The 26,494-nt window shown below is 51.5% G+C and overlaps 3 protein-coding genes and 1 pseudogene across 5 annotated transcripts; 1 reads left to right on the top strand and 3 right to left on the bottom strand.

Annotated features, from left to right (window-relative positions):
• Positions 1 to 503: 503 nt before the first annotated feature.
• Arf1 (ARF GTPase 1) lies at positions 504 to 15,073 on the top strand. Its single transcript, XM_027922409.2, has 5 exons — positions 504 to 606; positions 12,981 to 13,164; positions 13,267 to 13,377; positions 13,598 to 13,722; positions 13,797 to 15,073. The coding sequence occupies exons 2-5, from the start codon at positions 13,017 to 13,019 to the stop codon at positions 13,956 to 13,958; spliced, it is 546 nt and encodes a 181-aa protein (XP_027778210.1). The 5' UTR covers positions 504 to 606; positions 12,981 to 13,016; the 3' UTR covers positions 13,959 to 15,073.
• A 752-nt stretch (positions 15,074 to 15,825) lies between these two features.
• Positions 15,826 to 18,633, bottom strand: C5H1orf35 (chromosome 5 C1orf35 homolog). Its single transcript, XM_027922419.3, has 7 exons — positions 18,025 to 18,633; positions 17,864 to 17,909; positions 17,699 to 17,781; positions 17,556 to 17,628; positions 17,339 to 17,421; positions 16,596 to 16,730; positions 15,826 to 16,428 (listed from the first exon to the last, which is right to left on the bottom strand). The coding sequence occupies exons 1-7, from the start codon at positions 18,267 to 18,269 to the stop codon at positions 16,302 to 16,304; spliced, it is 792 nt and encodes a 263-aa protein (XP_027778220.1). The 5' UTR covers positions 18,270 to 18,633; the 3' UTR covers positions 15,826 to 16,301.
• A 1,951-nt stretch (positions 18,634 to 20,584) lies between these two features.
• On the bottom strand, positions 20,585 to 24,211 carry Mrpl55 (mitochondrial ribosomal protein L55). 3 transcript variants are annotated; one of them, XM_027922420.2, is made up of 5 exons: positions 24,056 to 24,211; positions 23,679 to 23,835; positions 22,296 to 22,367; positions 21,754 to 21,955; positions 20,585 to 20,817 (listed from the first exon to the last, which is right to left on the bottom strand). In XM_027922420.2, the coding sequence occupies exons 3-5, from the start codon at positions 22,319 to 22,321 to the stop codon at positions 20,662 to 20,664; spliced, it is 384 nt and encodes a 127-aa protein (XP_027778221.1). In that variant the 5' UTR covers positions 22,322 to 22,367; positions 23,679 to 23,835; positions 24,056 to 24,211; the 3' UTR covers positions 20,585 to 20,661. The 3 variants fall into 3 exon arrangements, with proteins under 3 accessions (XP_027778221.1, XP_027778223.1, XP_071468001.1); XM_027922422.2 differs by having other exon boundaries at positions 22,296 to 22,364; positions 24,056 to 24,210; XM_071611900.1 differs by having other exon boundaries at positions 22,296 to 22,364; positions 24,046 to 24,210.
• Positions 24,212 to 25,437: 1,226 nt separating this feature from the next.
• LOC114080839 (oligosaccharyltransferase complex subunit OSTC-like) lies at positions 25,438 to 25,914 on the bottom strand (annotated as a pseudogene).
• Positions 25,915 to 26,494: the final 580 nt, after the last annotated feature.

A 26,494-nucleotide genomic window follows, 5' to 3' on the forward strand; every position in this document is an offset into this window, starting at 1 on the left:
GAAGCTAGCGCAGGAACACAGTGGGTGTCTGATACTTGGCCTGCGTCCCTAACCGTTTTGGTCACCTGTCAGTGACATTGGTTTCCTCAGTGTCCGGTTCCAGCAGGAGAATCTGGGACCCTGGAGAATCCTGAGAGGGATATCGCACCCTTTTGGTCCTCACATGGTTTTCCCAGAACTCGGCACCACTGCCTGGTTGTGGACGGTAAGGGTGACACCCCGGGCCTGCCGCTTTGGGGCAAGAAAGACGCGGAGCAATCTTAGTCTCTGCATCCGCGAAATGGGCTGGAGTCTGGGCACTGTGGGGCGCATGCGCACGCGCCCACCGACTCAGAAGCCACGCCCGACGGCCGGCCGAAGGGCGCGCTCCGAGACAGGGAGCGGGGGTGCGAGCAAGGGCTGCGATCCGGGAGCCGGGCGTCCCTGGCTCCGCCCCTCACAGCCCAATTATAGTCAATACGCGTGCGCTGAGTTGTGGGCGTGACCTCAGCCGTGCCTGCCTCTTCCCGGTGTGCCTCGCGGCCGCAGGCGCTGACGTGGCCGCCGTCAGCGCCGCCATCTTGTGGGAGCGAAACCAACGCCTGGCTCGGAGCAGCCGCCGCTGAGGTGAGGGCGCGGGACGAGCCAGCGGCCAGGGTCGGGACTGGGGTCGGGCCCGGGGGCAGGGCAGCGTAGGGCTCGCGGGGACACTCGGCCGCTGCGGCGGCGGCGGCGGGGCCGGACGAGGCAAGGGCCGGGCGCGGCTGGGCCGGGGCCGGGATCGGGGCCGAGAGGGCCTGGGCGACCGGGCGGAGAGGGCCGGGCGCACCTCTCAGGCCCCGGCTTCGCCCCGCGGCGTCCCCCGCTTCCTCCTGCCCCGACCCTCCCGCGGCCACCGCAGTCCGGAAGTCCGCCGGAGACGCCGGGCTCTTGAGGAAGCCTGGGCTTCCTGCCTCCTCCGCTCCGCTCTACACTCCTCAGGAGGCCCGGCACCCCGGGTGCGGGGTGGAGGGGAGCGGGCTTCCGGGGGCGGGCGAGGCCGCGGGGTCTGCCCCCGCAAGAAGGGCGATCCGGCTGCCTTCAGTCTCGGTCTTAGCCGTGGGGATGGGGAAACTGAGGCTTGGGCGACCCCGAGACGCCGTCAAGGTCACGCGGGTGGCAAGGGCTTGTATCTTAGCCTCCGGAGTCCAGTTCCTGTTCACGGGGACGGGGGCTGCGGGAGGAGCCGGGAGGGCATTCGGTGGGCAGGGACCCCGGTTGCGGGACTGACTGCTTGGAATGGAAGGAGGGAGCATCTGCGGACTTCAGGAGGAGCCCAGAATGCCCCCCCTGATTCTGTGAGACGTGATTTGGGGTCAGCTCTCCCAGAATTTTCCTCTTCTCCCTTCTTGCAGTGTGCACTCAAGGGCCTGGGGCCTGCAGGGGAATCCAGAGCGTCCCCTTTAACTCTGCTGTTCACGTGAGACAAGATTTGTGGTGTGCATTCAAGGCCCCGTGGCCTGCGGAGGGAGGGCTGGCTGATCCTTGCTTCAACTCCAGGCTGGTTTCCTTGGTGCTGTCCTGGGTAGATAAGGGCTCTTTCAGGCTGGTGAATCTTTAACCTGCGTGTGGAATGGTGTGCTCACAGCCTTCACTGCGGAGGCGAAACCCATTGCACAGTTGTCGTTGCACAATCAGGGTGGTCATGGCGTGTCAGATTGTAACTGGACCATTGTAGAACACCTGAAGTGCTGGATAATTGGCTGGGAGAAAGGGGCATTTTCCCATTCCATCCAAACAGCAAGTGGCTGCTTTGCAGAAATAGGGTAGGATTGTACATGAAACTGCTGGCAGGAAAAGAAGATCTATGGCTGTTTTGGGTGGTCTCAGAAGTCTCTGTGGAGAGCTGTGTGGTTGGTGTCACTACTGATGTTGGAACGGTCAATTGTAGTTTTTGTTTCAGAACTAGTGGTCAGCAGTTTTTTCTGCCAGTTGGTTCTGGCGTTTTCTGCAGTGTCTGTCTGAAGGCTAGTGAGATGCCACAGTGAGTGGTCTGCTGGCCATCAGTGGCCTTGACTAGTCTCTAACATGTATCACTTGGTGGATGGTGTCCTTACTTCATCTGCATTTTCAGTAGCACAAGTTGCCAAAACTGAGGACTTGAAATCCAGTGTTACAGCAGGGTCCAAACTTGAGAGATGAGTGTGTGAGTGCTAGGCACAGTTCAGTTGGCTGCACTATCTCTTAGCATAAAGGTTTGGTCATGTTGGACAGGGAAGCATTTGTTATTGTCCTCAGTTATCTTGGTGAGAACTAACCTGAGTTGTTGGAACTCTAGCAATTTGCTTTTGTCCGTGAAGCAGATACACAGAGTCACTACTTGAAAAAGGTTTATGGGCTGAGGTGTAGTTTAGTGAGAGAGTATTTTCCTAGCATGCTCAGGCCCTGGGTTTGATCCCCAGCACCACCATCAAAACACAGACACACACGCACACACACTTACAGTTGATATGGACAACAGCTGACTCATATAGTCTGCCTATCGTGGAAAGAAAGTTAGTAGAAAGCAAAACCTTTTTCTGCACTCTTAAATCATGTTAGTTGCTATTTGCTATGTCTCTTGCACAATTCAGTATGGAGAGAGTAGAGGGTGTTCAGACATCTTCACCTGTCAGGTGTCTCTGTCTAGGACCAGGCAGGCTTGAAATTAGAGGAAGGGATGTTTGGCTTTTTTATTTTCCTGCAGCAAAAGGTAATGTGGCCTGCCAGCTGCTGAGGTAACCCCAGTCAGGGAGCCATAGAGTAGAACTAAACAAGAGAAGAAACCTGTTATGCAGGTTTTTGGGATACTATGTTCCTGTTTCCTGTGGTTTGAGAGAGTTGGATCCATTTATTTATTTTTTTCTTCAAGTTAAATGTTACACTTATGTGAGGATTTAAATCTGCTTTTAATCACAAGCCCTGCTTACCAGGCTTTTCCAGACACCCCTCCGAGAGCTATGGCTGTACTCACTGAGCAGATCTCAGACTCCAGCTAGCACAGGCTTGCCGTACCATTCATTGCCTCTTCCTTGACTCTTCTGGGCCATCTCCCCTTTGACCTTTCACTTTCATAAAATGAGAATAGTGAAAGGAAGTAAATGCACATCTGTCCGAGGTGGCTGGGAGAGAAACATGAAAATTTCTTTCAGTTGGAATCTTAATTAAGAATGTCTTTTTTTTGTGCCATATCAACTCCTCATTGGAAGTGCTCTTGCAGATTCACGTAGGGGATAGAGAGGCGTTGGGATTCCTAGCACACGCACCCCACTCAGGTTCCTATTTAAAAATACTATATCTTTTTTTGATTGTCATAAACCCTTTGAAGTGCAGTTGCAGCTCATGGGTGACAGCTGTGCAACAGTATCACTGTTCAGCATTTTCAGATTGGTCAAATGGCCTGACTAGGTGGGAAAGTGTTGCGCGGTTAAGCCGTCCAAGTTCTTTGTTCTTAGGAGGATCTGTTGGGCCTCACCCAGAGTTCTGTCAACCCAGCCTGCCACCAAGGTTGGGAGGTGTGGTAAGGATGTCTGATCAGGGCCCCACCTCCATATTGTCTCTAACTGGTCCTCATTTCCTGAATTTTATTAACAGTGGTTAGCCAACAAACAAGGCAGAGTGGCATTTCTTGTAAGCCCATATAAAGGGAAGGTTAAAGTGTCAAAGGGAAGAGACAGAAGAAAGTATAAAAAGCAGGCAGGTATTTACAGATAGCATTTAGGAGTGATTCACTTTAGGAGGCACATATTTCCACATACCTCTTGAGACCCAGGGGTCACTAATGTTTAGGAGACTTGGTGTGATCCATGCACGTGCCACGAAGAAGTGTATGATACATTTTCAAAAACCTAAGTTTTACTCCTTGCTGGTTGTGGTGGTGCTTGCCTTAATCTCAGCTGCTTGAGAGGCTGAGGCAGGAGGATGGCAAGTTCAAGGCCAGCCTTTGCAACTTAAAGAGATGCTGTCTCACAATACAATATAAAAAAGGCTAGGGATGTAGCTCAGTGGTAGAGCACCCCTATGTTCAATCCTTAGTATCGCAAAAAGAGTTTTACTCCTTAAATGATGATAGCAGGCTAGGAATAATTTCCAAAGAGTTTCTGGTGGTAGATGCCTATATGTAAGATTTAACACCTTTTTGTCTGTGCCTCACTTCAAAACTTTTGCTGCACCATATGCCTAAGTAGGAAGCTTTGTACTTATCCTTTGGGGGTTTTTAACAGAAGGTCTTTAAGTATTCTATCAGTATGTTTCAGGCACAAGTGGCCAAGAAGCGGATTTCTAGATTTTTTATCTAGACTTGTTTCTGAAGAGTAAAAGAAATGAAGGCAGAGTTAGATGTGCCTGCCAGGTGATAAGTTTGATTTCCTGTGAAGCTACCCGTCTTCTCTAGGTGAGACTGTCGTTCCACACTCATTAAATCCATTAATCTATTTTAAAAATACTATATCTTTTGGCAACTTTGGTGGTGAAATTTTGCTCAAAATACTTACAGCATTTAGTATTTCTATTTTCTCAAAATGATACCTGATCCTGAAAATTACCAGGGAAATTAACCATGACATTATTTTTATTGTTGGAGGTACCTGAGGGCAGGTTTTATGCATACTCCACTCCCTCTCATGATTTGGACATTGAATAGAGCAGTGGAGATGCAGTACTTTTGCCTTCAGCAGTTCCCAGTGTCTCTGCAGGCCTGAGTCTCCACATTGTTAGAGTCACAGGAATTTTCAGACTGAACCATATTTGTGTATAGGTTAAAACAGCACAGTGTTCATTATTAACACTGCAGTTTTTTACCTGACTTAGTTCTTAGGAAAAAGCATACCTTCGGACATGTGTGATTGATATTCTTGGTCCCAAGGGCCCTGATAACTTTCTTTAACCATTGCTTTCTTTCTATCCCTCTGATTTCTCCCCTTTCTCAGCAAGGGGCCTAGCAGAAAAAGATGGGAGAGGCTGTGCTCAGCAGGAGACACAAAGCTGCCTGTGCTAGTGGGGATGCCATTTGGCAGGTGACATTTGAGCAGAGATATGAAGGAACGAGGGATCTGCAGCTTCTCCATAGCCCAGGACAGTTGGCACAAGGGTCCTGTGAGGTGGGTGGGTTTGGGCTTGCCAGAAGCAGTTGGGGAGGGTAGATTGCTTGCTGGGTGGTCCTGGTTCTTGAGTGCAATACAGTCCCCAGAAAGGGCATTTTGAAGTTTGTGGGAGCATGTTTGCTTTCCCAGGTTGGGAAGCAGCCCTGGTGCTTGTTGGCAGCACCAGGAATGCACTTGTGTGGCTTTCATGTAGGTGGGAAATCTATCTGTAATATCCTCAGCCTGATCTGTTTTACAGACAAAGCTGCTTTTTTTTGCTTGTTTTTGGCATGGTTTTAACATGTTCTTAATTTTCCAGGAATGTAGTTACCTTGTAAGTCAGGGGTAATTGTGTTTTGTTCCATTCAGAACTTTACCAAGAGTTGTTCTTTGTTTCCAGGGGGGGAAAAGTCATTCATAGAACTGAAATGCTCTTGAGATTGGCACTCAGTGCTCCAGTGGCCTGGGTAGGGGGGCTCTCTGGCCACCTCCCTCCATCCTCAGGCATGGCAGTGTCCAGCACTGAAACTCGCCTTTCAGTTGAAGTCACCCCCCTCTATCTCCGGGTGACGTCATTGCTGGGGCAGCCTCGCCAATTCTCTGTAGTCTACAGTTGGTGTGTGTGTGTCAGTTAGGTTGTCTGTTGGCTGCCTTTTGGAGTGGCAGGGGTGTTTTAAAGCATGTCTTGATACAGTGTTGGGGAAGGTGAGGGGAGGTGGCATGTCACCAGGGGTTGAGTCAGAAAAACTGGAGTTTTTTGATATTACACATTTGGAAGGGGGGGGGGTGCTTTTTGATGGAAAAGCTGGAATGTATACATGGGGTCATCTGCAGGAGCCATGTTTACCTGGAGAGCAGAGACAGGTGCTAGGCTTTCCAGACACTGGGACTGCCAAGGGTGTGGCCAGAGACCATAGGCTCAGCTAGGACATTGTTCTTCAGGGCTTGTGTGTGTGTATGTGTGGTGGAAGTCCCTGTCCCTTTGTATGTCTGGCAGACCCTGGTGGGGTAGGGTGGACCCTGAGAGCGAAGGGAACCTAGTGACTGCTCCTTCCAACTCCACTTTACTCTTCTGTTTCCTTTGGAAGAGCAAGTCTTCAAAAGAAGTAGGCTGCTTCCTGCCTGCCTTCCTGCAAAAATGAAAGATCCCTTAAGACAGAAATCAAATTTTAGAGATTGGCTTAATCACCCTTGGAAGGCCCTGCCCCTTCTGAGTGGTTTGAGGAAGCACCATTGGGTTCTCTGGGAGCTTATTTTATGAAAGCGCCGCAGCCATTAGCTGTTCCAGTTCCCTTTTTATTAGGGTGTGGAAAGGGGCCTCCAGGACACCAGCCCCCTAGCCCTACTCCTACCCTTGTGCAGGGAGGGAAGCCCTTTGTATTCTATAGAGAACCCGTAGTTAAGAAGGTGAACTGGCAAAGCTAAATTGCTACGATTGCCTTGCCGCAGAACTAGAGTGCTGGTCAACTTCTCTTCCCAGGTCATTTCCCACTGAATCCTGGTTAGTGGTGTTTATTGTGAGCATCTGTTACATAGTCTAGGTGTGTGCCTGCCTGCCCTCCATGAGGAGTTGGGGTGGGAGACTTCAGTGAAAAGACGACAGCTATGCTGGAAGGTCATTGCTGCAACCAGAGACCTCTCAGTAAGGTTTGGGAACATGCACTGCTAGCAAACTAGGGTTCTGTGGATCTCAAGAGGGAGGTTGGGGCATGGTCACCACCAGGGTCCTCCCTCAATTCTGTTCCACAAGGATGTATTGCACCTGTCTGTGGCCAGCACTGCCCTTGGTGCACAAGTATGCCCTCCATCTGTGTGAAGGGGTAGGCTCTGGGGAATGCAGGCAACCCAAGACCTAGGGCCTTACCAGGAGTCAAGACTCTGCACAGAGAGCATGGGGAGGGTCTTCTACATGAACAACAGAATAACCCCCACATGACAATCCTGTGACCTCTGGGGTGGGCTGAGTGTGAGGACTGCTGACTAATGACTATAGCATGGCTGGGGCAGCCTGTGGGGTGACCCCACCTATTAACTACAAGGTGGTTTCTCACTTGCATCTTTGCCATAAGTTATCATGGTTTACTCCATTTTCATTTTAGGTTGATGCAGATTTGGGATGCTGGGTTTTGCTTTTCAGTGACTGGTCTTTCAGACTTAACTACATTTCAAGTTGGGTAGAGGCAGTCTGTATCCTTCCTGCCAAAGTAGAAATGCTCCAGTATTTGGGTTCTGCTGGTGTCCCTGGCCATGGGCATGCAATGATACCAGGGATGGCCAGGAAGTGTGGGGTTTATGGTTTTTATTCTGGAAGGTCTTGTGTCCAGTGACAAGTCAGGTTTCTGTTACTGAGAGAGAAGGGCAGGACAAAACACTAAGGGATAAATACTGTTAACTACAAGGATGGAGACTGCAAGGTATTCCTGGTACAAGCTCTAGAGAAGGCCTCCGTGACTCCCAGAGCTGCATGTTTCCTTATTGAAGCTCCTGTTGGAGGCCTTGTGAGAGCCCATCTGGATATTTGCTCGGAGCTACCCAGGTATGACGTTCATAAGGCCTTAAATGTGTTTGATAAAGTGCTTTGAGGACAGTTGTGGTAAAATTAGTAACAAAATTTGAATAACAGGGAGCACAGAATATAAACGTGCAGCAGTCCGTGGACAAGTCTCTTTGGCATTTGAGCTACTATGAATCTAGGATAGATTCATGAGTGACATTCGTTCTAGCTGTCCAGATTCAGACTGATTTCATCTTGAATTTCAAGCCTGAAAAGAGTGATCTAACTTGAAGTTTAGTCATCGCCCCACCTAAGCCTCACACGTGGTGGGTAATACCCCTCCCTTAACTGAGAAGACCTGCAGCTATGAGACAGCTATATAGCCTGTGCTCAGCTGAGGTGCAAGATTGGGCCTACCCTGTGGACTGCTGCATAGCCAGCCTTTGGCACTGGGTGTGCTCTTTCTTTAGCAGTTAAGGCACAGTTAACCTGGTTGAATGTGGGGAGTGCCTGGGGTTGGGCCCTTTCGAGTGTGCTGGTTGGGTCATACCTTTGTCACAGTTCTGCAGGCCTCCAGTGTGTGTCTGCCTGTCCACAGTATCAGCACATTTGGTTTTCTTACACACATTTTATAAAATGGTGTCAAGATGTGCAGTGCAGATACACAGCAGACCTAGAAACCTGGACATGGCTGAGGGGCATGCAGTGACCTGAAACAAGTTCCTCCAGAAAATCTTCAAATTTTTAAATTTTCCTCAAATTAGATATGAAAGCTGAGACTATGAATCACTTATCAGTGCATTTTACTGTATGTAATTAATGCTATAATAATTTGACTTTAATAAAGCTTTTAAAAAAGAATAACTTTTTTTTTTAAAGAGAGAGAATTTTTTTTAGTTTTCGGTGGACACAACATCTTTATTTTTTATTTTTATGTGGTGCTGAGGATCAAACCCAGCACCCCACGCATGCCAGGCTAGCGCGTAGCCGCTTGAGCCACATCCATAGCCCAGAAGAAGAACTCTTAATGTCACCAGTGTTCCATGGTAGTAGAACGCATTGTGAGAGCACAGCATTCATGAGCATAGCCCCCAGCTGGATCAGCAACCGGGAGAAGTCTGGGCACATGGAACCCATCCCTATGTGCTCCAGTGGCAGGCCCTTGCCTTCCTAGTTAGGTTCTGTGAACAGCACTAATAGTTGGAGGAAAACTGAACTCTCTACCTGAACCTATTGTTCTCCAGAGCCGAATTTAGACAAGGGCTGTCTGGCTTGTCCTGAGGTATCCCTGAGAGCTGTAGAGGGACAGTTGGGGTGCTGGCTGCTAGTCAGTATCTTCTTTAGCACCTGGACCAGTCAGGTAGTCTTCACTCCTTGAAGCTGCTCTATCTCCTCACCCCAGCTCAGGAGGCCAGCAGGTTCCCTCCTGACAGAGAGAGACTCCAGAGCAGAGACCACCTGCACTGGTGTCTTAGAGCACATTGTTTGTGAAGGATCTTTCTTGGCCTAAGGTGGAGCCCAAAGCCTGGCAGGAAAGAACCATGGTGGGACTGCATGACCTCTGATAGTGTGGGGTCACAGAAGGAAGGGGCAGGAGACTCCCAGGGAAGTTGGTTTTCACTGCTTACTAATAACAGGGTAATTCAGAGGAACCTGAAAGGCAGGTTTGGCTTCTGTACAGAGTTCTGGTGGAAGAAAGGTGACAGTACCTAGGCTGGGCATTGCACAGTTATTAGGGGCCTGTACCTTGACAGTGACTTTTTTTCCTCCAACTGCAGAGGTTCTCTTGGACCTGGGCCTATGAAAGCAGCAGTGGATGATGCCCAGGCCCCACAGGGACACTGGGGCGTGTCGAGGCAGGAAGCTCTGACCTCTGCCTGTGAAGACAGTAGAATAGGCCTGAGTGCTTGTGGGGTGTGTCTTGAACCTGAGCCTTCAGGCTCGCCTCTTCCTGATTCCCCCACTAAATTGTGTGACTGCTTTTCCCCTTGGGGAGGGGTGACTCTAGTACTTTGTTTAAAATTTAAAAAGAAAACCACCTATGGGGAGGGGTTTGTGACCACTGTGGTCCCCACAGCTCCTCTGTTGAGGGTGCTGCAAGGCAGGCCAGGCCCAGCACATGTAATTCTGAGGCATCCTTGGCACAAGAAGGCAGCAGTGGGCTGAGGATATAGCTCAGTTGGTAGAGTGCTTGCCTTGCATGCACAAGGCCCTGGATTAAATCCCCAGCACCATTAAAAAAGAAGAAGAAGAAGAAGAAGGCAGCAGCAGTGGGCAGTGCTGAATCTGAATGGGATTGTCTCCCAGCTGCTTCCCATCACTTTGGGCTCCCTTCTTCCCACCCTGTACCTGGGTCTCTGTGGGAGATTTTTTTTTTTTTTTTTTTTTCCTTCCTAATACCTGGTTGAGAGTCTTGTTTTCAGTGTTGAGAGAGGGGCAAGAATATCACCTGAGCCAGCCTTTGATCTGCTGGTGCTGCTGTGTCCAGAGTGCCACAGGCAAGGCCTCAGCCTTTAAGAATCTCCCTGCAGTTCCTTGGGTTCTTCCTTGATGTTTTTTCTTTCTTTTCTTTTCTTTTTTTTTTTTTAATTCCTTTGATGTTGATCTTCATTTTGCTCCTTATCTCCCATATTTTCATTTTGTCCTGCTTTCTGAGAGCCTTCATTGTAAACTTTTCATTTTGGCTGTTGGTATTGTATATAAAAGTCTCTTGTTTTTGTTTCAGAATCCTATTCTTATTTTGTAGACATAGTATCTTTTAACCTGTTGGTTAAAAGGTTAAAGACCCACCTGAGAGTGGGTCTGGGATTTTTTGTTATTTTGTTTGCTTAATTGTTTTTCCTTTTTGGTTTTTATTTCCTATTTACTATTTGGTTTTCCTTCGGGTGTTGGATATCTAACCTGGGGCCTTGAACATGCTAGTCAAGTGCTTTTACCACTGAGCTACATCCCCAGCCCTGTTTTTCCTTGAAGATAAATTCCATCTCTTGTCTTTTCCTGCTTCCTTCCAAATTCCTTTGTGCTTGTTGCTCATTGGAGGCTTTCTGAGAGAATATGGGGCCTCCAGATGCTGAGTCAGTGGGTCCTTGCATTGAGGCCTTAGACTGACCATGTCTTTATATGCTTGGGTGTTCCAGGGCTCTCCGTGTGCTCACATTCCTGTTCTCCCTCCCTGTGGTGTCTGCCTGGTACATCTGCTCCTAGGGTGCTCGGGGCTGGACTCTGTCCACAGCCTGTGTCTCAGGAGGTGCAGCTTTTTGCATGGATGGGTGTTGGTCTCCTGGACTCCATTCCTCTCGCCCTGACCCTGGATCCCTGTGGGAGGCTTGTGGGCCTGAGATTACTGTTACTCTTCTCTTACCCCTGACTGATGAGAACTAAAGGTGAGAGCCACCACATGTAGTCTTAAATGTCTCGCTCCTTCTCTCTCTCTCTCTCTCTCTCTCTCTCTCTCTCTCTCTCTCTCTCTCTCTCTCCTCTCTTGAGATTTTACTGCCCTATGGGCAGTGATTTCAGGAGTGCTCTGAGGGGTAGGGTGGTGCTTGTCTGCTCTGTCTCCCAGAGGCTCTTTACCCAGGGAGCTTAGCTATCCCAGAAAAGGGACCGTAATAGCAAAGTCTGCTTACATTGTAGACATTGAGTAAGTTTTTAATACAAATTAAATATGCAAATCCAAAAAGGGAAACTGTCCCAGGGCATAGGATCCAGCAGGCTATATATGGAACAATGGTGATATCAAATCAGCAGGGCAGCTGGGTCTAACCCCCTGAGCAAGACAGGTGCCCAATGAGCAGGCCATGTGGGTACCAAGAAATGGAGAAGGGAAGGTGTCCCTGAAGTGAGTACTACACAGCAGGTGAGGAAGTTAGAAAGTAACATTTGACTGTCATCCCAACTGTAAGGCATATATACCCTTGCAGCTGGGCGTCATCGGGGGCTCTGAACCTGGAGAAGGAGAAGGTATAGTGAGGGGTGGAATCTCCCAGAATGCTTCTGGGTACACAGTGTCACTGGAGATGGATGGGCAGTAGAGATCCATAGGTGGGTGCTAGGAAGACAGCCATCTGAGGTGACTTGGTGGTGCAGTTAATTGCAGGTAATCTCTCCCACTTCTGTTGTTCCTGATTGACACACAGTACTGTGGACTGAATGTGTCCCCCAAGATTTGTGTGTGGGAGGTTGGACCCCAGTGCAACAGTAGCAGGCAGGTGTTCAAGTCACAAGGCTCTAACCTGGTGAATGAATCAGTGATGCCTTGAAAGGGGCTTTCAGGGGTGGATTCTCTCCTGTGCCTCCACCCTCTGGAGGATGTAGGACAAGGCTCCATCTTAGAACCAGATATGGAACCTGCCAGGCCTTAACTCTGGACTTCCAGCCCTGGAGCTGTAAGCAGTAAACACACGTTGATGAGCTGCCCTGTGTAGGGGTGTTCTTTTGTAGCCATCTCATCACCCTATCTCACCGAGCTGCTTTGCCCTCCTGTTGGTTGGTGAGGGCTGCACAGCCCCCAGTTGAAGGCCTTCACTGTTAGCTCTAACGGTCTCTAATTTTCCAGCAATCAACATTTTTAAAAAGTGATAAATTTCTGTTTGGGCTAAAAACAACTGAAAAATGAAAGTGCCCTGGATGGTAAGGCCAGAGCCTGGGCAGTTTTCATCACCTTCCCAGAGGCACTTCAAGTCTTGGACCAGGCTCTGGTGATTTGGTAACAAATGATTTGCTTGGTGTCTCCTGCGTTTCTTTTCTAATGGATCCTGTGGTTGTAGTGTGGGTTGACATGCATGCCCTTGTGGCAGCATGGCATCACGGAACCATGTGCTCCTCAGGGCCCTGGCTACCTGGGTCATCTGGAATGAAAGGTGATGCTGAGACCTGAGTTGGCAGAGAGCCCGCTTGACTGGCTCAGGTGACAACCACAGTGCTCCCTGGCTTGTCCTGTGTTGTGCTGAGGCAGCACATTGAGCTCCTGGGTGTGTTGGGGAGGTTTGGCCTGTGGTCCTGAGACTAGTGACACCTGCTCTCTAACCCTCTGGGGGCGGCTCCTAGCCCCTCCTCTCTAGTTGTGTGGGGAGGGATGTTGAGTGGTTCTAGCCCCTAAGAGCTGTCTTTGTAGCAATATTTCATGCTTCTGAAAACCCAATTTTCAGATGTTTGCTTGCCTACTCCACAAGTAGGAGCAAGTGTGGCTGTGTCAAATGTCCCCGCAGCCTGATGGTATCAGGCCAAATAAATGTGCTGGGAGGCAAGAGGTCACTCTGGCATCTCTGCCTTCCTGGGCCACCAGCTAGGCTAGGCCTTGTGGGCTTTTGTCATACCCCCATGGGATTTCAGGAGGAACACGTACCTGGGCGGGGGGGTTTCCTGTCCACTGCAACATGGAAACAGGCCCGGACACCTTGCCTCCCCAGGTCTCTGGCCAGTGTCGCTTCCAACCACCCACAAGGATGGGGAATATCTTTGCAAACCTCTTCAAGGGCCTTTTTGGCAAAAAAGAAATGCGCATCCTCATGGTGGGCCTGGATGCTGCAGGGAAGACGACGATTCTCTACAAACTGAAGCTGGGTGAAATTGTGACCACTATTCCCACCATAGGTGAGATTTCTGGATGGCTGTGTGGCAGGGGCTGGGGAGGCTCGGGAGGCCAGGGACGGGTTGATGGGTCCAGAGGACCCTAAGCTACAATCTCATCCTCAGGTTTTAATGTGGAGACCGTTGAGTACAAGAATATCAGCTTCACTGTGTGGGACGTAGGTGGCCAAGACAAGATCCGGCCACTATGGCGCCACTACTTCCAGAACACCCAAGGTGAGCAGCTGACCTTCACCCCAGGTTCCTGTCATCTGCCTCCTAATAGAAGCTCTGTAGCCTTGTTGGACAGGGCAGAAGGCACGCTATAGAATCATGGCCAGGAAAGCCATGCCCAGGGCCGTGAGGGCTGCCTGTGAGCCAGTGGTTGTATCTGTTGCCCGTGGGTACGCTTGGGTGGGCTGTTGTCCACATTTGCAGTAATGCTGCTGCATTGCAGGCTTGATCTTTGTGGTGGACAGCAATGACAGAGAGCGTGTGAATGAGGCCCGCGAGGAGCTCATGAGGATGCTGGCTGAGGATGAGCTGCGGGACGCTGTCCTCCTGGTGTTTGCCAACAAGCAGGTGGGTGCCACCCAGGAGCGGGGGTGGGCCTGGGGCCAAGCTTAGGCTCTGCACTGACCCCTTCTTCCCCCCAGGACCTCCCAAACGCCATGAACGCAGCCGAAATCACAGACAAGCTGGGGCTGCACTCGCTACGTCACAGGAACTGGTACATTCAGGCCACCTGTGCCACCAGCGGGGACGGGCTCTATGAAGGACTGGACTGGCTGTCCAATCAGCTCCGGAACCAGAAGTGAACCAGAACCCCCCCACCCCCTCACTTTCTCCTCTCCGCCCTCGCTTTCCTCTCATGTGGCAAACGTGCGACTCTGTGGTCCTGAGTGCCAGAAGCTGTCTCCATGGGTTGGTCAGTGTGCATCGCACCGTGCTGTACATGTGCAGACGCAGCCTGCAGCCAGGTTTTTATTTAATGTAAATAGTTTCTGTTTCCACTGAGGCAGTTTCTGGTACTCCTATGCAATATTACTCAGCTTTTTTATTGTAAAAAGAATCAACTCACTGTCAGTACTGAGGAGGGATTTAGGCATGTGGGCACCTGGCCTCCAGGAGCTCCTGGGCTGTAGATTGGTGTTGGGATCCATTTGGTGGTTGGTTTTTAACCCAAACTCAGTGCATTTTTTAAAATAGTTAAAAATACAAGATAAGGAGAACACTTGAACACACAGAAGGGAGACTATGCCTAGTGTACAGCCTGAATGCTAGTCCATCGGATCAGCTGTTCCCCTGTGGGAACACAAAGACGGTGACACAAACCGCCATCCACTGCATGGTCCCAGTAGAGACCCCCGTGACTCGCCTGTCTTTGGGTCACTTGCATTCCATAGCGTTGTGCTTGTACTTGTGCTCACACAGTCACCTGGGGGCGGGCTGGGAGAGCCATTGCAGGGGACACGGCCCAGATGCGCCCTTTGTTGGCGTGTGGCCAGAGCAGTAGCCCATGTTCCCAGCACCCACTCACTCTTGCACCTGCTCAGCCCGCTGGCAGGAGGTCTGGGTCTCACCAGCATGAGTGCGTGCAAGCTGGGAGGGTTGGTCCACTCCAGACCCACAGGTCCCGGAGCACCCCCATCTCCATGTGTGAAGTAGCTTCCTCCCTCAGCCTGCAAGGGTCCGATTTGCCATCGAAAAAGACGACCTCTACTTTTTTCTTTTGTATTTTGATAAACACTGAAGAAGCTGGAGCTGTTAAATTTATCTTGGGGAAACCTCAGAACTGGTTTATTTGGTGTCGTGGAACCTCTTAATGCTTTCAATACACGATTAGTAATCAACTGTTTTGTATACTTGTTTTCAGTTTTCATTTCGACAAGCACTGTAATTATAGCTATTAGAATAAAGTCTCTTAACTATTTCACAGGGTCCAATGTTTCTGTCTCCTGCAAGGTAGGAAAGAGTCACTTTCATGCCAGGAAGTACAGGAGGTACTTTGCTCCCCAAGTCAGGCCTGACCATGCATAAGAGGGAAAGCCTTCTGGAAGTCTCATTTCTACCATGAAAGCATCCTCCAGCTTATCAGTGCCACAGGAGGTAGCCAGAATAGGAGTCAGCAAATGCCCTGGCCACCTCAGTGCCTCAGTTCTCAGCAGCTGGCAAGCAGGTCCAAAGTCTACTCTCCCTCTGGACAGTGTCCCCAAGAAGAGGCTGCCCTGGAAGATGGAACTCACCTTCGTTTCCTGGAATAAGAGATAGCAGCCTGCACTCAGGCTATCCATGTGCAGGGCTGAGGGCAGTGTACAAGTCAGAGTTCAGACCTCTAGAGGATAGCTTCAGGATCTGTCCTGGGCCACACCCAGCATTTTCAAGTTTCTTTTAGAATCAGCAGAACTAAGCATCATATAAAAATCCAGCCTGGGCTCTGCCCCAGGTCAGTGTAGCAGTCTAGCCCACTGACAAGGCAGGCTAAGCCCCTGGGCAGGTTGAAGAGGTACCTAGAGGCTCTAGGTATCCCCACCACCTGACCTTGTCATCAGCTACCCAGCTGTCAGGCAGCTCCACACTACTGCTAGGCCAAGACCATACTGTGAATGCAAGGCCATTGCCACTGTCTCCCTTTAGTGGGGTTTCGGGAAACTCCACACTATCCTTTCATTCTTGATGACACACTTGTGTTTTAAGGTATTTATTAAAGTACAAAGAGTGAGTCCATACAAAAAGGAATAGAGATAACCACACTTGGTTTTAGCTAAACCTGATGGGCCTGGATGGCTACACAGGAGTCTAGTCTCTGCAAAAGGCTCTTAGGCAGGTGCAGATCTTGTCTGGCAGCAGGCAAGACCAGGGATGGTTGTCCCAGAACCCGCTGAGTTCTATGGACTCCCTTCACAGGAATCTGGAGAGTCTCCACAAAGCAGGTTCCTCTTGAATTGGCCAGCCAGCTCACATGGCCCAGCAGGCACAGTACACAGCCTTTGCCTCAACCCAGACAGGAGGCCTTTCCCTGGGTGGTCCAGCAGGCCAACAGGGTGGGAGGAGCGAGCTGGCACCCAGAACACATAGGATCCAGTCGTCCTCTCATGCCCCACAAGGTACAGTGGTGGGCAGGGTCCAAGGCTCTGGCCTCCACTGACCCAGCTGCAGTCTCAAGCATCAGAGCCTCGGTCCTGACGTCTGTAGGATGGGTTCCTTCCACTGTCCCTGCTATGTCCCCGCTTCCTCCTCTTGCAGCAAGGGGAAGAGGAGTCAGAATCATGCCTTTGGCGCCCAGATCTGAGGAAACAAAGATAGCCAGACATATTCAGGGGAAGGACCCTGGGTGGGCACCCAGCTGTTAGATTCCAGGAGCCCCAGGGCCTTGCTCAGGAATTCCTGACTACTCCATCAGGCCCCAGCCAGCACTGGATCCCCAAGGCAGAGCAAGCTGACTCTGGGCTTACCGAACAGGAGAAGGGGATGAGGAAGAGGCATCAGCCTCTTTCTTGGACTCCTTGTCTTTCTTCATCTTCTGTTTCTTATGTTTTTTCTTTTTCTTTTTTTTCTTCTCCTTCTTGCTTTTCTTGTGGCTCTCGGTGCTTAAAAGTAAATATAAAAAGAGTCAGAGGCCTAGCATTTGGGTACAGGAGACAGCCAGCTGAGGGGCCAGGGCAGTCCCACCAGCAATCCACATGCTCCTGCACTGTGGAAACCAGCACCTACTCATGGTTTGTGGCTCTGTGACAGTAGTAAAGGAGCCTAAGAGGCTCCTCATTCACTGGGCCACATTTCAAGAACTGGACAGTAACATTCTGCCAATAGACTGGAACATCCTGTTAGGTAAGAAAGCACTGCAGGACAGTGCCTGCTAGGGGTATCTCAGGTCCTGCCACTGCACCTCCCACTAAACTAAGTGGGATATCCACTTTTCTGAAGTGACAGTTGTGCCCTCCCCATCAACCCACTTGGCTCCCCAATCTCTGCCAAGCTCCTCTGGCCTCCTGGCAGGCAGGCCTGAGGTCAGCCTGGGACCAACCCAGGGTAGCTTCAAGGGCTGCTGGCGCCTGGCCTATGCAGGAAAAGCCCCCACCAGCTGTGAAGTGGGCTCTGTCTCCAACTGCGAGCACTGCAGCCCCACAAACACTCCCCAGGGGACACATGAGAGACAGGCAGCTCCAGTTGCTGGGACTCAGGCCCCTTGCCTTACCTCGGCTCAGCCTCCTCCTCTGCGCGTGGCCTCCTCTTGGAAGCTGGACAGGTGCCCGGGCTGCTGCTGTCCACGCGGTGATGCTGCGGGGGAAGCAGTGCCGTGGGGAGGGCAGGCAGGGATGTTGGGGCCTGGCCCGCCTACCCCCACGCTCTCCCCAGCGGCACCCCCTGGCTCCCAGAGCACTAAGCGGTGTGTGTGGTGGGGGTAGGGTTACCGTGAACACCGACAGCCCCAGCTTGGCAGCCTCCTTGTCCTCCCGGGACAGTGCCACGCGGCCGGCGGAACCACTGTGGGGACAGCGCGGTGAGGAAGGCCCTGGACTCCCGCCCCGCCCCCTCCCCGCCCAACCCACCTCACCTGGCGCTGCCCAGCCCCAGCAGCCGGTCCACACCCTTCTCCTCGGGGTCGCCTCCCTCCCGCTTGCAGATCTCCACGAAGTCCTGCAGGTGCGGAGAGGACGGTAGGCACTCGGCCGATTCTGACGGACCCCCGCCGGCCCCCGGGGCCCTGCGCCCGGCTTACCTCCTTGCTCAGGCCTGTGGGCTGTTTCCTCACGTTCTTGTAGCCACTACGAGGGCCAGGGGTGGAATCAGGGGTGCGACCCGCCCCGCCAAGCCAGGCCCCAGCTCCTCGCGGCTCCGCCCCGGTCAGCTAAGCCCCGCCCTCCAGTCCCGCTCACTCACAGGGCGGCGAGCAGCGCCTCGCGCTCCGCCTCTCGCACGGCCGCCAGCTCCTCCTCACGGCTCGGTCCTTCGCGCGGTGCACGATCCTTGGCGTACCAGGTGAGGTCGCGGCCCTTCTGCCAGCGGCCCACGGGCGCCATCAGCGAGTTGCCCAAGTAGTTCTCCCTCTGCTTGTCGGTCTTCACGTCCTCCCAGTTGAACTGGTCCTGTCCGCCGCGAACGCCCCCACGGCTGGAGCCGAACATCGTGCCTGGCGCAGGGGCAGCAGAACACCAGACCGGACTACTCTGCCGATCCCGACGCGCGCCGTGACGTCACGCCCCTGCCGCCGCATGCGCCTGCGCAATGCATCACCCGGGCCGTCTCCACTCCGCCCTACCACGAATCTCGTCCCAGTTTGCGGAATCGCCGCCACGCCCACTCGGCCACGCGCGCCTGCCCACTGCGTCGTTCACTGAGCCTGAGTTCCGCACAGCCTCAATCCCGCTCCGCTCGCTTGCGCGTTTTCTTGCCCTGTCGCCTCGCGCGCCTGCGCACTGCCTTCACGGCCGCCGGGCCCGGAGCGCCCTGTGTAGAGGCTGGACGGACCCGAACTCAGTGCCTGTGCGACAGCCGTCATCAAGAAAGCCACTGTGTACACTACACTAGGACCCAGAGCGTCCCACGAGCTCCGGTGGCGGCGGTGACTGCGCCCAAGCCCGCCCACGGCGCGTGGGGGCGCCCCTAACCAAACGGACCCCAGGCGCAAAGTTCCGTCAGTGTTGAGGGTGTTGCCCAAACCCCGAAGGAAGCGGCTCTGGTTGAAGCAGTTCCCCTAACACTGCGTGCCTGTGTAACTGCACACCACAGCCCTGCTGCAGACATCCTGCCTCGCTTTTTTGTAGTTGAAGGACAGCATGCCTTTACTTTTTTATGCGGTGCTGACGGAACCCAGTCTCTCACGTGCTAGGCAAGCACTCTGCCACTGAGCTACAGCCCCAGTCCTATCCCCACCTCTTGCTGCCCCTTGTGAAGATAAACTGCAGCCCTCTATAACCAGTTTCCTAATAAATGCTGTGGACCCATCACCCTGGCAGTTAGTGCTTCTTTCTCACAGATCCCAACCAACCCTATCTTGGGAAATTTGAGGCCACTCCTTTGTGGGAATTACTCTGCCACCGTTTGGGGGGCCACTCCAGCTACAGGTTCAGTGAGGGAAAAACAGACACCCAGGGTCCTGTGGTTTTTCTTACCCAGTCCCTGGTACTTTCAGATAGGAACGCAAATAGACAGCTTCACCCCCACCCCCCTGCCCCAATGGATTTACTCTACGTATGCACTGAGCACCTACAGGGGCAATAAGTGAGGCACTGGGATAAACCTTGAGCTTGTGTCCTGGTTCTGAAGAATACATGGATCCCATGGGAGCAGAAGCTTGTGGCATGGGCAGTCTAGGGGAGGCAAGCAGGAAGCAGTGGGCACTGGGCAGCAGTGTGGGCCATAGTAATGTGTAGAGAAGTCATCTGGCAGGCTCCCAGGAAAGAACTCTCAAGAAGGTAGGCAACTCCTGAGGGCCCCACTTCTGGGGCCAGGCCAGGTGTATGTGGAAACTCAGTTATAGTGTTTGACCACAGTATGTGTGCTGAGTGTGGCCAAGAGGGGACAGGGGGTATGTGGCTGGGCAACTATAGTCCAAAGCCATTAGCCTAAGCAACCTTGAGGAGTGGCCACCAGTCACAATGAGAACCGAAACCTGAAACAGCCAGGTACAGACTTGAGCAGGATCAGGATCTGAGAGCACCCAAGACGGACAGGATGAGCAGAACCAGGACCTGGGATGACCCAGGACGGGCACAAGCCTTTTTTGTGTCCTCCTTTGCTTGATGCACGTTGGCATCTGGAGAGAGTTAGATTTTACCTATATCAGGAGTACAGAACACAAGGTATGTGTTCACAGGCCTTGGCTGTATGTAACCAAACCCAAAAATGCAGACATTCTGGTTTTGGACATTGCATGGTTCCCCTATCAGGGGACAGAGGCTGCTAGGTTGGGGATGTGCCTGCTCCTAGTGTTAGGGAGCACCTGTGAAGGGAGGCAGCTGTAGGCTGCAACCTAGAAGTTTCTGCCTCCCAGAACACCCAGCTGGAGCAACAGCCCTGAGTGCTCCTGAGACTAGAAGGGTAGAGCTGATGGTTTCTGGATGCTTCCTTCCCTGGCTGCCCACATGCTCTGTGGCTTTGTAGCTCTATCTAAAAGTCACAGATTTCACCTAAACCCATCCCCAAACCTCCAATCTGCTCTGAGCCCCACAGCCCCATCCAGCTCTGAGCTTTTATGTGTATGTCCCTGTTGTGTGTACTGGGGACTGAACTCAAAGGCACTCTGCCACTGAGCTACACTCCCAACTTTGAGACAAGGTCTTGCTAAATTGCCCAGCCTATCAAACTTGCCATCCTCCTGCCTTAGCCTCCTGAGTTGCTTGGATTACAGGCCTGAGCCACCACATCCAGCTTGAGTCTGTGAGAGGTGATGAGCTATTATGCTGGGCACACACCTAAAGGAAGACACTGACAAGAGGTGGTGATTTCAGGTACATGCAATTTACAAAAAGATGTCCTTCCATCCTCAGACTGTCCTCGGGCAGTTTCAAGCCACTGTCACTTCTTAGTCTTGATCCAAAACTGTCTGTAACGCTCTGTGTCAAAGTCATCAGCAAACTCTGGTTCTTCCTCCTTGTGTCTGAGCTGAGCCTCTCGTTTCCGGAACCTGGTCCGGCGCTCCTCAGGAGACAGGGTATCCAGGTCTAACGGCATCTGAGTGGGAGAGAGGCCAAGGTGTGCCCCCATACCTTGTTCTGAGAAATAGAACTACTGAGATGATGCCACTGAGACTTACAGTTGCCTGTGTCTTTTGCACTAAGCTAACTTAATTATTTTTTTCAGTGCTGAGTATCAAACCTAGGTCCTTGTGCATGCTAGACCATTGTACTTCCAATGAGCTATATCCTCAGGCCAATTTTTTTTTTTTTTTTTTTTTTTTTGGTACCAAGGATTGAACTCAGGGACACTCAACCACTGAACCACATCCCCGGTCCTATTTTGTATTTTATTTAGAAACAGGGTCTCACTGAGTTGCTTAGCACCTCACTTTTGCTGAGACTGACTCTGAACTCACTGTTCTCCTATGTCAGCCTCCCAAGCCACTGGAAATACAGGGTGTGCATTACCTGGCCTCAGTCCAATTTTTATACATTGTTTTTTTTCTCCCTTAAAATCTTGTTTTTCTGTGTGTGTGTGTGTGTGTGTGTGTACGCGCGCTATACCACCGAGCTACACCCCCTGCGCGCTATACCACCAAGCTACACCCCCTGCCCTTTTTGAGACACTCTTGCTAAAGTTGCCCAGGCTGACCTCAAACTTGTGATCCTGCCTCAGCCACCTGAGATGCTGAGATTACAAGCCTGTACCACCGCATCCAACTAACCTTTCATTTTATTAGGAGACTTTTTTTTCTGCTCCATTTCCCCAGATTTGGTGTTTTTAAAAGACAGTGACGTACTTACCCTATCTGGTAAATGGAGAGAATTCTGGTCTAAACCATCCTCCTCTCCTCCAGCAACCTGTCCCCCTCCTCTGGTACTGCATTACAATGACCATGCTACACCTGTCATCATTCAGTGGCCAGAGGTCCCACCACCATGGTTCAGCCTCCATCAGGGCCCCTAGCAACACCTGGTGATAGATGCTTACTGTCAGCATGTGCCGTGGCTCTCTGTAGCGGATGTGGATGGTGGAGCCGTCCTGCTTGACCAGCAGCACTGGGTAGAGGCGTGCATAGGCCTGGCGATGTAGGCGAGTGAGCACAGCCCTGCTGCTGTCAGCCAGCCAGGAAGATGTGTGCAGGCAGCAGAGCCTAGGGGCAGCTGCCTTCACAGCACTCTGTTGGAGCAGGCTACAGACAAACATGAAAGAGCTGGTCAGTGGATAATGCTGGGGCAGAGAGTACCAACATGGTCAGGCAAGCCAGACATCATGTTGTCATGACAGAGAATTCCCCAGCTGCCAGAGATGCCAGCAACACTTGGTGATCCACACCTAGGGGTCCTTGAGGAGCTACAGGCCATAGTGGAAACAGCTCTGGCCCCACAACCAGGAAAAGGCAACAGTGGATAATTGAGGGAACATGTCTCCCAGCACTGATGAGCTGACGAGGACAAGCAGCTTAACATTGTCCTGTCCTGGTGAGAGGTGGCATGGCAGAAGTCCTGAGGGGCCTGAAAATGCATGCTTACCCAAGCAGGTTGCCCACAGCCGCCATTCTTCTTCAGGGACTTGGTCAGTCACTGGCCCTGGTGTGTAACCTGCTAGCCAAGGAAAGGAGAGAGTTCTACAAAAATGCTTTCCTATTTCATTGCTCTTCATAAAATCCTGACCAGAAATGAGTCACAGACCCATGTAGGTGTCTGACATGCATACCAGGTTGTTCCTTGGTATATGTGGAGAATTTATTCTAGGAGCACTCAGCAGATACCAATATCCATAGGTCTTAGGTCCCTCATACATATGGTAGTACTTGTATATGACTTGTACATATGCTCCCAAATACTTTAGACCATTATAAAGCCTAATAGAATGAAAATGCCTCATAAGCAATATACTATTTTATTTAGTGTATACTAAGGGAGGGAAACCTCCTCAAAACCGTTGATCTTAAAGGACTCTCTTGCTAGCAAACTTTATATTTTGGGGCTGAACTGTGCCTTCAACACAGTTGCTGAGAACAGCTTGCAAGTGCAGAACTGAAGCAGTTTGTGCAATCAGTTTCAACTTGTAGGATCTAACTTTATTCTAATTGAGCACACTGGGGTTCTCCCTGTTGAAGCATGAAGCAGAACCACTTCTCAGAGCTGGTAGGCACAATTTCACTTTGAATCATCTGTGCCATTGGTAAACTGCAGTTAGTTGCAGGTGGGCACCTGCATTTCAAGTGAGTTTTCTGAAAAAAGTCTGATGAATGGATTTCAATGAAATTTGGGGAACTGACTTCTCAGGAGGCCCACTTTCCTCCTTGAAGTCGGTGATCCTAAACACACCAACTGGTAAACGTTTATTGCAGACTCAAATGTTGTTTTTAATATTTTAAATCTATGGTTGGTTAATTCCTTGGATAGAGGGAAGAGTGATCACCAAGTCACTTGCCTATCTATCCCACTAACTTATTGGTATTCTTGAATTGGAATGTCCTGTGAGGAGAGATGAGTGAAGGGAGAGGTGGGGTTGTGGGGATGGGAAAGATGGGAGAATGAGACAGATGTTATTACTCTATATACATGTATGATTATGCTACTGGAGTGACTCTGCACCATGTACAGCCAGAGGAATTAGAAGTTGTGCTCCATTTGTGGACAACATGTCAAAATGCGTTATACTGTCATGTATAACTAATTAGAACAAATAGAATAGTTAAAAAAAAAAAAAAGAATGACCTGTGATTAATTTTCCTAAAAGCAGCTACCAGAGCTTTACTCTGGAAGCTCTTGAATCAGACTCTGTGCCAGGGCCCAGGCTCACCCATTCCGGTGGGTTAGAGCCAGAGCTCTAACCTTGGAGCTTGGCTCAGGCCTTGATAAGACACCTGCTAATTTTCACAAAAAGCGAGGTGAGGATTAGCATACCTGCTTAAAGAAGAGAAAGGAAGCCCAAGGCCGCTTTTCCTCTGCCCCAATTCACAGAGAAGTCTGCACGGGCGTCCGAGGTAAAGGCCAAGAATTTCCAATACTCGGAGTCTCGAGACTGCACTCTGGGCGCCAGATTTCTTTCCGCGCTTCCTTTCTACTCGAAGAAGGGAAGGGCTCCTGCTGCCTCCAAAATGAAAACCGCGCTCCTCACCTGCTACGCCCACGACCTCCCTCCCCCGGCCCGGGAGTCAGCGGGCGAGCCCCCTACCCACTCCGGGTCTCCCTCCCACCCGACACAAAGCAACGCGCTCAAGACAGAGCAGCGCCGCCCGCTCCCCGGTCCGCCCCGGCTTGCACGCCGCACCGTCTACAACCTGCGGTCGCAACTGTCTCAGCGACGGCCCGAAAGGCCAGCGTCCGGACTCCGCTGCGCAGGCGGGAAAGGGACTGAGCACAGCCAAACCCCGGAGCCGTCGCCGCGGTCGGCCGCGGACTGTGCGTCGGGCCGCACTGACGAGCGGGGCCGGGGCCGGCGCGGTGGTGACGCGTTCCGCAGGCGGGGCGAGGGCCGAGTGGGCGGGGCCGGTGCGCCGCCGCGACGTGACCCGGGCTGGTGGACGCGGCGTCGTGACGTGAGCTTGACAGAACGTGCAGTTGGGGGGCGTAGCCTGCGGTGCCCTGAATACCCGGCCAGTGAGCACCTGCTGGGCTGTCCTGCGGTTCGGGAATCCGCCCGCGGGCCCGGGCGAGGGAACGGACGCTGGCCAGGAGAGAAAGGCGGCCTCTGGGAAGGGCCGCCGCCCGCCTGGCCGTAGACTGGAGGCCCGGGTGGTGTGCAGGGCCCTTCGGGGACAGGAGGCTGGTTTGCAGGCCGGAGCCCGTGTTGGTGGATGGGCTTGGATGGTCGTCCACGGTGTAGAGCCACGCAGCGACGCCTCCACAGAAACCCGAAGGGACGGGTTCCAGGGCTCACTGGAAGGTGGAAATGACGCCCGCCCACTCGTCCACTCCACGGAACGTAACTCTTGGCTGGACGCTGGAGACTCCATCCCATTTGTGTCTCTCTCTCACTCCCCCCCCCACCCCTTTTCATGGGCGTGTCAGGATGCGCTTTTATCTGTTTGTAGTCAGGCAGCAGAGCTTCTAGAAATTCAGAGGCTCAAGCCTAGGTACACGGTTCGGTGTGTGATGAACTCTGCCCTGGTCTGTTCTGTCTGGTCGGGGATGAGTTCTTGTTTCTGGCGGTATCACATCTTGTCTCTAGTTATGAGACCCAAGAGCATGGTCCCAGCATCAGCTTCTGGTGCAGCAGGAGTGTATGGGGGACAGAAGTCCTGTGGCAATGGGACAGAAGTCCTGTGGCAATGGGACACAAAATCCCATGTATCTTTTTTTCATCAGGAGGTTTATCTGTAGTCTTTAAAATAGCCTCCATATAAAGGTGATAAACATGTCTCCCTGAGCCACGTAAGCAAGTTAATCCAGCCTGATGAGGCTCAGGGACCCTGATTTACAGCCAGTGAGTCAGCCGAGGTGAGGAGCTTGGGCTTGTGACTGGCACCTGAATCAAGACATCTTTGGTACATCAGAATAGGTCAGGGAAAAAAAATATTGATAAACTTGTCTCTAATACCAAGAAATTTTAGCCCAAGCTTTAATATGCTTCCTATTTTTTCATTTGATAATTTTTGCACTGTTTCTTGTTATTCTTTGCCACGTTTCATAGCAGAGGACTGGTACAGCCTTTAAAACTTCTTTACAGGAGCAAATCCAGAATCCACTGATTTCTTTCAAAAGAACCCATCAGATACCCCAGCAGTTTAATTCTCATGAATACTCCAGCCATGAAAAAATTTAGTAGGACACAAGCGAATTCAATGAACAGAAGAAATATCTTGAGTTTTGGAATAGTTGGTGCATTGCATCAGTCCAGGATTATGAAACCTAAACTTCCCATTGTAAACAGGAAGTGGGATGCAAGTCCTACCATAATGTATTGCCCATTTACTGTATAGACCAAGAAGCCTACTCTTTTCTGATGCCCACATTTCTCAATCATAGAGCCAACACTTGGAGGTTCAACAGTAACATCACAAATTATTCCTCCAGTGATGATGAAAAGACACCACCAGAGCATAAACTGCCTTGGCTGGTTGTATATGCACCCAGGTGGCTTCTTGGCTTCAGGTGGGACATTTGAGCACTAAGAAGGGACTTTGTACAAAGTCTCCATGTTGGTGGCTACCCAGGCAGTTCCCAGGCCTCAGTGGTCTGTTTTTTCTGCACACACTTTTATGCTCAAGAACAGACTGATTGCTGGGCATGATGGTGCATGCCTGTAATCCCAGTGATTGGGGAGGCTGAGGCAGTAGGATTTTAAGTTCAAAGCCAGCCTCAGCAACTTAGTGAGAGATTGTCTCAAAAAGGGCTGGGGCATGACTCGGTTAAGCACCCCTGAGTTCAATCCCTGGTACCAAAACAGACTGGTAACCACTGGAAATATTTGGGAGCCCCACAAATAGCACCCAGTGTCTCTGTAGTATTAACCTCTTGCCCTGGCTCCCCAGGGTGGCCATGAAGGTACAGCCCAGAAACCAACACTACCCCTCTCAGAGAGCCCACCTGGAGAGTCCGGCAGAAGCTCTCTTTATTGGTGGGATTATATATGACCTGTCTTAGCATCTCTGGGAGGCTCTGTCCATACCATGCAGCAGGCAGAGGGCCTTCGAAGATCTGTCTCCACATATCTGAAGTACATTGAGTGGGAATTGGAGGTTCTGAACACTGGAAGAGCTGTGAGGAGGGAGATGCCC

This window comes from Marmota flaviventris, chromosome 5 (genome assembly GCF_047511675.1).
Source record: "Marmota flaviventris isolate mMarFla1 chromosome 5, mMarFla1.hap1, whole genome shotgun sequence".
Classification (NCBI taxonomy): Eukaryota; Metazoa; Chordata; class Mammalia; order Rodentia; family Sciuridae; genus Marmota; species Marmota flaviventris.

Coding starts and splice junctions, on each gene's coding strand:
- Arf1 (XM_027922409.2), top strand. CDS start 13,017: ATGGGGAATATCTTTGCAAACCTCTTCAAGGGCCTTTTTGGCAAAAAA. Junction 13,165..13,266: donor GACCACTATTCCCACCATAG/GTGAGATTTCTG, acceptor TCTCATCCTCAG/GTTTTAATGTGGAGACCGTT. Junction 13,378..13,597: donor CTACTTCCAGAACACCCAAG/GTGAGCAGCTGA, acceptor GCTGCATTGCAG/GCTTGATCTTTGTGGTGGAC.
- C5H1orf35 (XM_027922419.3), bottom strand. CDS start 18,269: ATGTTCGGCTCCAGCCGTGGGGGCGTTCGCGGCGGACAGGACCAGTTC. Junction 17,782..17,863: donor CCACAGGCCTGAGCAAGGAG/GTAAGCCGGGCG, acceptor CCGCACCTGCAG/GACTTCGTGGAGATCTGCAA. Junction 16,429..16,595: donor TCATCCCCTTCTCCTGTTCG/GTAAGCCCAGAG, acceptor TTGTTTCCTCAG/ATCTGGGCGCCAAAGGCATG.
- Mrpl55 (XM_027922420.2), bottom strand. CDS start 22,321: ATGGCGGCTGTGGGCAACCTGCTTGG. Junction 21,956..22,295: donor GCTGTGGGCAACCTGCTTGG/GTAAGCATGCAT, acceptor GTTTGTCTGTAG/CCTGCTCCAACAGAGTGCTG. Junction 20,818..21,753: donor AGCCACGGCACATGCTGACA/GTAAGCATCTAT, acceptor TCTCCCACTCAG/ATGCCGTTAGACCTGGATAC.